Source organism: Hippocampus guttulatus, chromosome 3, assembly GCF_054856545.1.
Source record: "Hippocampus guttulatus isolate MCC_2025c chromosome 3, RoL_Hgut_1.0, whole genome shotgun sequence".
Taxonomy (NCBI): Eukaryota; Metazoa; Chordata; class Actinopteri; order Syngnathiformes; family Syngnathidae; genus Hippocampus; species Hippocampus guttulatus.
In genome coordinates, this window is record NC_141263.1 from 29,031,119 (window position 1) to 29,042,922 (window position 11,804).

Below are 11,804 nucleotides of genomic sequence, written 5' to 3' on the forward strand. Positions count from 1 at the left end.
CACCGCAATGCTCGTCACCTCGAAAACGGAGTCCAATTTGTCATCGCAAGAGTGGGCTTTCAAACTCGAGCCAGGGTTTCAAATCGGCGTTTTAAATTTGGGTAAAATTTCAAGTGAGATGGAGACGACTGGGGAAACAAAAGAATGCAAGATTTTTTTTTCATGAAAACAAAAAACTTCCGAACACAATCGCCATGCGGGTGGCTGCCAGAAAAACTGAAGATGGAGGGGAAGTCCATTTATTTCAGCATTTGGTTTCAAAAAGTGAAACTTGTGAAATGAATACCGCAGCCTTTGTTTGTTTCGCGGTTGATGATTATGCCGGAAAGGCACAACATAAAATGTTTCCCCAAATTAGAATAGCACGACTACACCGTTCGCTCCCTGTTGTTGGCTTTAGTCGGCTTCGGAATCCCGAGGAACCACAAGACCGCTTGCCGACTTGGCAGGTGGGCAGGAAACCATCTCGGGGAGGCCGCGGGGGGTCGCTGTCGCGCGGAAGCTTGCCGCGGTTTAAGCGGAAATGACGTCTAGCTGCCGCGACTCATGTCGCCGCCGCAAAACGGGCGAGCTCTTACCGCGCGAGCGCTTTTCTAAACCCGAAAGTGCAACGAACGAATCGGCGCCGAACAGACCGAAGCCTCGACCTTTTTTTTTTTTTTTTTCTGGACGAAAGCGTCGTCCAGGACAATTTCGCGTCCGGTTAAACTCGCCTCGGCGTATTTTGAAGCTTCTCAAATGAGCTTGGCGTAATTTAGCCGGCAAGCCGCTAACGCAGCGCCGCCTCGCTCGGCGTGAGTTTCAAGCGTTGCCTTTATCGCGGCGAAATGTGTGCAAAAAGCGTGAAAGAGGAAGAGTACGAGGAGGAGGTTTGTGCAATTAAAGAGGAGAAGGAACCGCAGCTCCTGGACGCTCAGGCCGCGCTCCACGCAGCAGGTTTGTTGACTCCTTCCGCGCTCGGTTGTTTGACGGCGTCTCATCGCGGCACTTGTGACGCTGAAACTCGGAACCGCTGCGTCCGAATTATTGAGCGCCCGATTCCGGGGTGCGGAGGTCCGGCGGGCTAAATGGAGGGCACCGCGCGTGACTCGGAACGCGCTTGGCATCCGAGTGAGCCTCGATGTTGGAAAGTCCGATCCGCTCCCCCTTTGGCCTCCTTCCCTTCACCTTTGTCGGATTCCGTCACCGGGTGACGGGAGAGGTGAACAGGGGCCTCCTGTCCGACGCGGGCAAGCTTTCCGAATTGATTTGGCCTCCGCTTTTCCGAACTGACGTCCCCGTGCAACGGCGAGTATTGTTGACGCGAGTTTCCAACTTGTGGACTTGACCCGCAAAACATTCGCCTGAGTGAAAAAGATCCAGACACTCATCTGTGTTTTGTGAAGGATCACTGGTGATTTTTTTTCCCAGTCATTTTGGAATAATTCACGTAAAGGTGTTTCAAATTGGATTTTGGTTTGTGCGGAACCGCCCCTTCCCTTCTGCCTCGAACGGACATTTCTCGGGCTCACCATTGGCTCAAGGCGTACGCTCGTACCAAGAAGCCTGCGAGAAGCACTTCGGAATGACCTTTTAAACCGCCGCCCTCAAACTCGAGGCCCGCGGGCCAGATCTGGCCCGCCACAACATTTTACGTGGCCCGCGAAAGCAAATCAAGCATGTCAAGTTCCACCACGCGCGCTAAAGTCTGAACCAAAATTTCAAATTGTCATACGTAATCCACACTAACAGTCGTTATTCTTGACTCGGGTCTTTTTTTTGATTTTTGACTCGGACCTCGGTTGACGTACCGCGCGCGAGCGCTCGGTTCGCCCGACGCGTGCGCTCGTCCCCACCGTGAGGCGTGACCGGTCGGGGCCGCGAAATTCCATCGCCTCGTGGCGCGCCGTCGGCGGCCCGTCGTCAATGCTTGCCTTGTTTCTGTTGACCTGTTGAGAACTTCACGAGGTTTGTTTGATCGCCGCGGAGCAAGACAGGAAGAGAGCGCGTTCTTCTGACATGTGGGAGCACTTCAGCCTCATCACTCCCGACAAGGTACGCGCGGGCGCCGCCGACTCATTGGCGAGCGCGCTCAGTGGAGAAGCCGCACGGCGTCCGCCCGACTGTGGGCCGCAAATGTCTTTCTGTCCAGGTCCAGTGCTTGGCGTGTTCGGCGGAACTCAAGTATCACGGCAACACGTCCTCCATGGTGCGGCACTTCGCGGCCAAGCACGGCCCCGCTCTCAAACAGAGCAACGCCAGTGAGTGCCCTTCCCCCGCTTTCGCCCACAGGGGGGGGGGGGGGGGGGGGGTACGATTTTGCCGTCTTTGTGAAATTACGGCAGTGAGAAGAAGTCGACCGATGTGTCGTTTCCCAGCGGCCGCTTCGTCAACGTGCTTTGAAGCGCGACTTGGGGGGGGGGGGGGGGGGTACTCGTCCGCTCCTTTTGTGTTCTAACACGTCGAAACCTATGCGCAAAGTACGGATCGTACGTATTGATGAAAGGAAGGCGAACATTTTTCCCCGGACTGCCTCGGGGTCTTAAAACGCCAAGCGAGCGACGCTTCTTTGTGCGATTTTCAAAACGTAGCGCTAGAATGTAGGCCCAATGCGAACGACCTCGGTTGCTACTTGCGCAGGCGCGGGGCAGTACCCCCCGGGGCGGTGCGGGAACAGACGCTCGGAAGCAAAAGGAGCACGCCGCGGGGAATGGGAACCGAGGCCGCCAGAGCGAGCGGCGGCGCTCGCGATTTGTCGTCAACGAAACGCGAGTCCGCGGCGAAGCTCCGCCGGCCGACGACGGACAAAACCCCGCTCGGGTCGGCGGCCTCGCTCCCTTTGACTTCTCCGTCTCGACGCAGCGGGCCGGAAGCAAGCGCTGGACGAAGCGCTGGTGAATCTGGTGGTGAAAGACTGGCAGCCGTTTTCCATCGTGGACGATTGCGGCTTCAGGGCGTTGGTGGCCTCGCTGGATCCCGCCTACGCTCTTCCGTCCAGGCGGGCCCTGAAGAAGATGGTGGCGGAGAAATACCAGGAGGAGAAGAGCAAGGCCAAGGCCGCCGTGGGCGGCGCCGAGGCGGTCAGCCTGACCGCCGAGACGTGGGGCTCCGCGGGGACGGACGCCCGCGTGGCGGTGACCTGCCACTTCCTGGACGACTCCATGCGAGCGGCCACGGCGCCGCTGGGCGTGCTGCCGCTGCCCGAAGCGCACACGTCGGCTCACGTCGGCGAGCGCTTGACCTCGCTGCTGGAGGAATGGGCCATCGGGGGCAAAGTCACGTCGGTGGTGACCGACGCGGCGCCCGAGATGGCGGCCTCCGTCGGCGACCTCAACCTCAGACACGTGCCGTGCTTCGCCCGCTCGCTTCATCTGGTGGTCAAGAAGTCGCTGGACGCCACGGCGGGCCTGCGGGAGCTGCGCGGCAGGGCGCGGCAGCTGGTGGCCCTGTTCAAGAGCAGCGCCGCCGCCCAGGAGAAGCTGCGGCAGGCGCAGGCGCAGATGTGTCGCCCCGCCGCCCCGCTGGTCCAGGAGGCGGAGGCGCGCTGGACCAGCACCTTCCTCATGCTCCAGCGCCTGTGCCAAGAGCGGCGCTGCCTGGACGCGGCGCTGGCGGCGCTGGGGACGGACGCGGCGGCGGCCCTGTCCCCGCGGGACGACGAGACGGCCGCCGCCTGCCTGCGCCTGCTGGCGCCCTTCTACCAGGCCGCCGTGGAGATGTCGCAGGAGAAGCGGCTGGCGGGCTCCAAGGTCATCCCCATCACCAAAATGCTTCTGCTGCACCTGTACGAGACCAACGGCAAAACCACGCACCCCACGGCCAAGCGACTGGGCCACAACTTGGTGTCGGCCATGCAGGAGACCTTCGACACGCTGGAAAGCCAGACGGCGCTCACCCTTTCCACGCTGCTGGATCCCAGATTCAAAACCTTCGGCTTCTACAATCAAGCGCAGGCGCAGACCTCGGTCAAGCGGCTGGCCGCCCAGTGCTCGCAGCTCATCGTGTACACGCCGCCCGGCACGCCCGCCGGAGAGCCGGCCTCCGCGGAGGCGCCGCCGCCGCCGCCCACAGGTACGGCGTCTTGCGCGGCGGGCGCCGGCCTCCGCGCGCTCGCTCACCACTTGTGTCCCTTTTTTTTTTTTTTTGCGCGTCAGGTATCGACCTTTGGAAAAGTCTGGACCGAGACGCTTCGGAAGCCATGAGGTGGTCCAGGAACGCCTCGGTGGACGCCACGGCGGAAGTGCAGCGCTACATGAGCGATCCGCCTCTGGGGAGGGCCGAGGACCCGCTGGCTTACTGGCTCAGCCATCAAAACGTTTACCCGCATCTCTTCCGCTTGGCCAAACATTTTCTCTGCACGTCGGTCCTCCGTTCCTTGCGAGCGAGTCTTTTCCAAATGCGGGGAAGAGGTGAGCAAAAAAAGGAACCGACTCAGTCCCAAAAGTGTGGAAATGATCATGTACCTCAATAAAAGTCTTTGAGCGCGCTCGAGCCGGGACCCCTGGCTTTTTTGTTTTTTGTTTTCCCCTCCCGCGAGATCGCGACGTTATCCGTCCAAACGACGCCGATACTCCGCGACGACGGCCTTTTTGCCGCGGTCCATCGACGACAAAGGCTGTCGCAAAAGAGAGGAAAGACGATTTCGACGTCGACAAAAGAAGTGCTGACGCCAGGGCACGGCGACACCCGGCGGGACGCGCCACGTGAAGTATTTGGGCCAGAAATCAATTTACAACTCCGGCCCGTACATGGCCAGCCAGTATTGAGCCACCCTTAAATGCAGTTTCAGATTTATTTTTTCAACACTATTTTTATTTTTACAATTGCACACCGATGCGGAATTCCATTCATCACACACACACGCACGAGGTTCAATCAGGCCCGCAAGGTAATTTAAAATTGCATAAAAGACACAGAATTAATATTTTAAGAAGGTGCGATTCATTGAGTATCCGCTAGGGAACACTGTTGACCAGAGAAGAAGACAGCCTCGGTCCGTCGCTGAGACAGACCCGTGACAGCAGACGCTATCAATAGCACTCTCACATTTACACATTTAATAGCACCCTCCTTAGTTTGTAAGGTGTAGGCAGGGATTACATTTAGATTTTATATGCACGTGTAAAGTTTAAAACTTCCTTTCTTTATAAATCTTGTTTCTTCATAAAGTGCATGACTATATTTTTCAATACCAATTACTTGTTAAAGTTTGCACAATCAATGGGATGAGTTGCAATGCATAGATGTGAATGATAAAAGTAAATTGCACATTTGTTGAAGGAAATGTAAGGTGCTTCATGAAATGTTTTGTAAAAGATACGTTCATTAAATATCAACATTTTCCAAACGTTCTTGTGCTTCTTTATACCAGAACAAAGGAAAGACATGTTGTTTTGGTTGTTTATAGCAAAGTATGGTATCATTTTAATGGGCCGGCCCACTTGACATCGACCGAGGCCGTATGTGGCCCACCATGTGAAATGAGTTTGACACCAGTCATGTATAGTAAGGCGTTTTTAGCCGAAAAAAAAATGACCATGTATAGTAAGGCGTTTTTAGCCGAAAAAAACGACCATGTATCGTAAGGCGTTTTTAGCTGAAAAAAATGACGATGTATAGTAAGGCGTTTTAGATGAAAAAAATGACGATGTATAGTAAGGCGTTTTAGATGAAAAAAAACGACCATGTATAATAAGGCGTTTTTAGCCGAAAAAAAACGACCATGTATAGTAAGGCATTTTTAGGCGAAAAAAATGACCATGTATAGTAAGGCGTTTTTAGCTGAAAAAAATGACGATGTATAGTAAGGCGTTTTAGATGAAAAAAATGACGATGTATAGTAAGGCGTTTTAGATGAAAAAAAACGACCATGTATAATAAGGCGTTTTTAGCCGAAAAAAACGACCATGTATAGTAAGGCGTTTTTAGCCGAAAAAAATGACCATGTATAGTAAGGCGTTTTTAGCTGAAAAAAATGACGATGTATAGTAAGGCGTTTTAGATGAAAAAAATGACGATGTATAGTAAGGCGTTTTAGATGAAAAAAAACGACCATGTATAATAAGGCGTTTTTAGCCGAAAAAAACGACCATGTATAGTAAGGCGTTTTTAGCCGAAAAAAATGACCATGTATAGTAAGGCGTTTTTAGCCGAAAAAAACGACCATGTATCGTAAGGCGTTTTTAGCTGAAAAAAATGACGATGTATAGTAAGGCGTTTTAGATGAAAAAAATGACGATGTATAGTAAGGCGTTTTAGATGAAAAAAAACGACCATGTATAATAAGGCGTTTTTAGCCGAAAAAAACGACCATGTATAGTAAGGCATTTTTAGGCGAAAAAAATGACCATGTATAGTAAGGCGTTTTTAGCTGAAAAAAATGACGATGTATAGTAAGGCGTTTTAGATGAAAAAAATGACGATGTATAGTAAGGCGTTTTAGATGAAAAAAAACGACCATGTATAATAAGGCGTTTTTAGCCGAAAAAAACGACCATGTATAGTAAGGCGTTTTTAGCCGAAAAAAATGACCATGTATAGTAAGGCGTTTTTAGCTGAAAAAAATGACGATGTATAGTAAGGCGTTTTAGATGAAAAAAAACGACCATGTATAATAAGGCGTTTTTAGCCGAAAAAAACGACCATGTATAGTAAGGCGTTTTTTGCCGAAAAAAATGACCATGTATAGTAAGGCGTTTTAGATGAAAAAAATGACGATGTATAGTAAGGCGTTTTAGATGAAAAAAAACGACCATGTATAATAAGGCGTTTTTAGCCGAAAAAAACGACCATGTATAAGAAGGCATTTTTAGCGGGAAAAAAAAAACGACCATGTATAGTAAGGCGTTTTTAGCCGAAAAAAACGACCATGTATAGTAAGGCGTTTTTAGCTGAAAAAAATGACCATGTATAGTAAGGCGTTTTTAGCTGAAAAAAATGACGATGTATAGTAAGGCGTTTTAGATGAAAAAAATGACGATGTATAGTAAGGCGTTTTAGATGAAAAAAAACGACCATGTATAATAAGGCGTTTTTAGCCGAAAAAAACGACCATGTATAGTAAGGCGTTTTTAGCCGAAAAAAATGACCATGTATAGTAAGGCGTTTTTAGCTGAAAAAAATGACGATGTATAGTAAGGCGTTTTAGATGAAAAAAAACGACCATGTATAATAAGGCGTTTTTAGCCGAAAAAAACGACCATGTATAGTAAGGCGTTTTTTGCCGAAAAAAATGACCATGTATAGTAAGGCGTTTTAGATGAAAAAAATGACGATGTATAGTAAGGCGTTTTAGATGAAAAAAAACGACCATGTATAATAAGGCGTTTTTAGCCGAAAAAAACGACCATGTATAGTAAGGCGTTTTTAGCCGAAAAAAATGACCATGTATAGTAAGGCGTTTTTAGCTGAAAAAAATGACGATGTATAGTAAGGCGTTTTAGATGAAAAAAAACGACCATGTATAATAAGGCGTTTTTAGCCGAAAAAAACGACCATGTATAGTAAGGCGTTTTTTGCCGAAAAAAATGACCATGTATAGTAAGGCGTTTTAAGACGAAAAAAACGTCCATGAATCGTAAGGCGTTTTTAGCCGAAAAAACCGACCATGTACAGAAAGGCGTTTTGAGCCGAAAAAACGACCATGTATAGTAAGGCGTTTTTAGACGAAAAAAAAGACCAAGTACAGAAAGGCGTTTTTAGACGAAAAAAAAACGACCATGTATAGTAAGGCGTTTTTAGCCAAAAAAAACGACCATGTATAGTAAGGCGTTTTTAGATGAAAAAAACGTCCATGAATCGTAAGGCGTTTTTAGCCGAAAAAAACCCGACCATGTATAGTAAGGCGTTTTTAGCTGAAAAAAACGACCATGTATAGTAAGGCGTTTTTAGCTGAAAAAAACGACCATGTATAGTAAGGCGTTTTAGATGAAAAAAAACACGACCATGTATAATAAGGCGTTTTGAGACGAAAAAAACGACCATGTATAGTAAGGCGTTTTTAGCCGAAAAAAACGACCATGTATAGTAAGGCGTTTTTGGCCGAAAAAAACGACCATGTATAGTAAGGCGTTTTTAGGCGAAAAAAACGACCATGTATAGTAAGGCGTTTTTTGCCGAAAAAAATGACCATGTATAGTGAGGCGTTTTAAGACGAAAAAAACGTCCATGAATCGTAAGGCGTTTTTAGCCGAAAAAACCGACCATGTACAGAAAGGCGTTTTGAGCCGAAAAACCCCCACCATGTATAGTAAGGCGTTTTGAGACGAAAAAAACGACCATGTATAGTAAGGCGTTTTTAGCCGAAAAAAACGTCCATGAATCGTAAGGCGTTTTTAGCCGAAAAAACCGACCATGTACAGAAAGGCGTTTTGAGCCGAAAAAACGACCATGTATAGTAAGGCGTTTTAGCCGAAAAAACCCCACCATGTATAGTAAGGCGTTTTGAGACGAAAAAAACGACCATGTATAGTAAGGCGTTTTTAGCCGAAAAAAACCGACCATGTATAGTAAGGCGTTTTTAGATGAAAAAAACGTCCATGAATCGTAAGGCGTTTTTAGCCGAAAAAAACCCGACCATGTATAGTAAGGCGTTTTTAGCTGAAAAAAACGACCATGTATAGTAAGGCGTTTTAGATGAAAAAAAAACGACCATGTATAATAAGGCGTTTTGAGACGAAAAAAACGTCCATGTACAGAAAGGCGTTTTGAGCCGAAAAAACGACCATGTATAGTAAGGCGTTTTTAGACGAAAAAAAAGACCATGTACAGAAAGGCGTTTTGAGCCGAAAAAAACGACCATGTATAGTAAGGCGTTTTTAGCCGAAAAAAAACGACCATGTATAGTAAGGCGTTTTAAGACGAAAAAAACGTCCATGTACAGAAAGGCGTTTTGAGCCGAAAAAACGACCATGTATAGTAAGGCGTTTTTAGACGAAAAAAAAGACCAAGTACAGAAAGGCGTTTTTAGACGAAAAAAAAACGACCATGTATAGTAAGGCGTTTTTAGCCAAAAAAAACGACCATGTATAGTAAGGCGTTTTTAGATGAAAAAAACGTCCATGAATCGTAAGGCGTTTTTAGCCGAAAAAAACCCGACCATGTATAGTAAGGCGTTTTTAGCCCAAAAAAACGACCATGTATAGTAAGGCGTTTTTAGCCCAAAAAAACGACGATGTATAGTAAGGCGTTTTTAGCCGAAAAAAAACGACCATGTATAGGAAGGCGTTTTTAGACAAAAAAACGACGATGTATAGTAAGGCGTTTTAGATGAAAAAAAACGACCATGTATAATAAGGCGTTTTGAGACGAAAAAAACGACCATGTATAGTAAGGCGTTTTTAGCCGAAAAAAACGACCATGTATAGTAAGCCGTTTTAGGCCGAAAAAAACGACCATGTATAGTAAGGCGTTTTTAGGCGAAAAAAACGACCATGTATAGTAAGGCGTTTTTTGCCGAAAAAAATGACCATGTATAGTGAGGCGTTTTAAGACGAAAAAAACGTCCATGAATCGTAAGGCGTTTTTAGCCGAAAAAACCGACCATGTACAGAAAGGCGTTTTGAGCCGAAAAAACGACCATGTATAGTAAGGCGTTTTTAGACGAAAAAAAAGACCAAGTACAGAAAGGCGTTTTTAGACGAAAAAAACGACCATGTATAGTAAGGCATTTTTAGCCGAAAAAAAAGGACCATGTCGGCTAAAAACGCCTTACTATACAGGGTGGTTTTTTTTCAGCTAAAAATGCTTTACTATACATGGTCGTTATTTCGGCTAAAAACGCCTTATTATACATGGTCGGGTTTTTTTGTCTAAAAACGCCTTCCTATACAAGGTCGTTTTTTTTCAGCTAAAAACGCCTTCCTATACATGGTCGTTTTTTTTCGGCTAAAAACGCCTTACTATACATGGTCGTTTTTTTTCAGCTAAAAACGCCTTACTATACATGGTCGTTTTTTTTCGGCTAAAAACGCCTTACTATACATGGTCGTTTTTTTTCAGCTAAAAACGCCTTACTATACATGGTCGTTATTTCGGCTAAAAACGCCTTATTATACATGGTCGGGTTTTTTTGTCTAAAAACGCCTTCCTATACATGGTCGTTTTTTTTCAGCTAAAAACGCCTTATTATACATGGTCGTTTTTTTTCGGCTAAAAACGCCTTACTATACATGGTCGTTTTTTTTCGGCCGGTTTTTTTCGGCTAAAAACGCCTTACTATACATGGTCGTTATTTCGGCTAAAAACGCCTTATTATACATGGTCGGGTTTTTTTGTCTAAAAACGCCTTCCTATACATGGTCGTTTTTTTTCAGCTATCCATCCATCCATCCATCTTCTACCGCTTATCCGGGGCCGGGTCGCGGGGGCAACAGCTTTAGCAGGGAAGCCCAGACTTCCCTCTCCCTAGCTACTTCTTCCAGCTCTCCCCGGGGGATCCCGAGGCGTTCCCAGGCCAGCTGGGTGACATAGTCACTCCAGCGTGTCCTGGGTCTTCCTCGGGGTCTCCTCCCGGTGGGACATGCCCGGAACACCTCACCAGGGAGGCGTTCAGGAGGCATCCGAATCAGATGCCCAAGCCACCTCATCTGGCTCCTCTCGATGTGGAGGAGAAGCGGCTCGACTCTGAGCCCCTCCCGGATGACCGAGCTTCTCACCTTATCTCTAAGGGAGAGCCCGGACACCCTGCGGAGAAAACTCATTTCGGCCGCTTGTATCCGGGATCTCGTTCTTTCGGTCACGACCCACAGCTCGTGACCATAGATGAGGGTTGGAACGTAGATCGACCGGTAAATTGAGAGCTTCGCCCTTTGGCTCAGCTCCTTCTTCACCACGACAGACCGATACAACGTCCGCATCACAGCAGACGCTGCACCGATCCGCCTGTCGATCTCTCGCTCCCTCCTGCCCTCACTCGTGAACAAGACCCCAAGATACTTAAACTCCTCCACTTGGGGCAAGATCTCTCCCCCGACCCGGAGGGGGCACTCCACCCTTTTCCGACTGAGGACCATGGTTTCAGATTTGGAGGTGCTGATTTTCATCCCAACCGCTTCACACTCAGCTGCGAAACGCTCCAGTGAGAGTTGGAGAGCCCCGTTTGAAGGAGCCAACAGCACCACATCATCTGCAAAAAGCAGGGATGCAATACTGAGGCCACCAAAACGGACGCCCTCAACGCTTCGGCTGCGCCTAGAAATTCTGTCCATAAAGATTATGAACAGAATCGGCGACAAAGGGCAGCCTTGGCGGAGTCCTACCCTCACTGGAAACGATTCCGACTTACTGCCGGCAATGCGAACCAAACTCTGACATCGGTGGTATAGTGACCGAATAGCCCGTATCAGGGGGTTCGGTACCCCATACCCACGAAGCACCCCCCACAGAACTCCCCGAGGGACACGGTCAAACGCCTTCTCCAAGTCCACAAAACACATGTAGACTGGTTGGGCGAATTCCCACATACCCTCGAGGACCCTGCTAAGGGTGTAGAGCTGGTCCACTGTTCCACGGCCGGGATGAAAACCACACTGCTCCTCCTCAATCTGAGGCTCGACTTCCTGACGGACCCTCCTCTCCAGCACCCCTGAATAGACCTTACCAGGGAGGCTGAGGAGTGTGATCCCTCTGTAGTTGGAACACACCCTCCGGTCCCCCTTTTTAAAAAGAGGGACTACCACCCCGGTCTGCCAATCCAGAGGCACTCTCCCCGTTGACCACGCGATGTTGCAGAGGCGTGTCAACCAGGACAGCCCCACAACATCCAGAGCCTTGAGGAACTCCGGGCGGATCTCATCCACCCCTGGGGCCCTGCCACCGAGGAGCTT

The 11,804-nt window shown here is 48.5% G+C and overlaps 1 protein-coding gene across 4 annotated transcripts; it reads left to right on the forward strand.

The window, feature by feature from the left end:
• Positions 1–524: 524 nt before the first annotated feature.
• Positions 525–4,470, forward strand: LOC147208143 (E3 SUMO-protein ligase ZBED1-like). 4 transcript variants are annotated; one of them, XM_086108003.1, is made up of 5 exons: positions 528–936; positions 1,973–2,034; positions 2,132–2,240; positions 2,842–4,050; positions 4,134–4,470. In XM_086108003.1, the coding sequence occupies exons 1-5, from the start codon at positions 828–830 to the stop codon at positions 4,448–4,450; spliced, it is 1,806 nt and encodes a 601-aa protein (XP_085964129.1). In that variant the 5' UTR covers positions 528–827; the 3' UTR covers positions 4,451–4,470. The 4 variants fall into 4 exon arrangements, with proteins under 4 accessions (XP_085964125.1, XP_085964129.1, XP_085964127.1 ...); XM_086108001.1 differs by having other exon boundaries at positions 529–936; positions 1,937–2,034; XM_086107999.1 differs by having other exon boundaries at positions 525–936; positions 1,937–2,240.
• Positions 4,471–11,804: the final 7,334 nt, after the last annotated feature.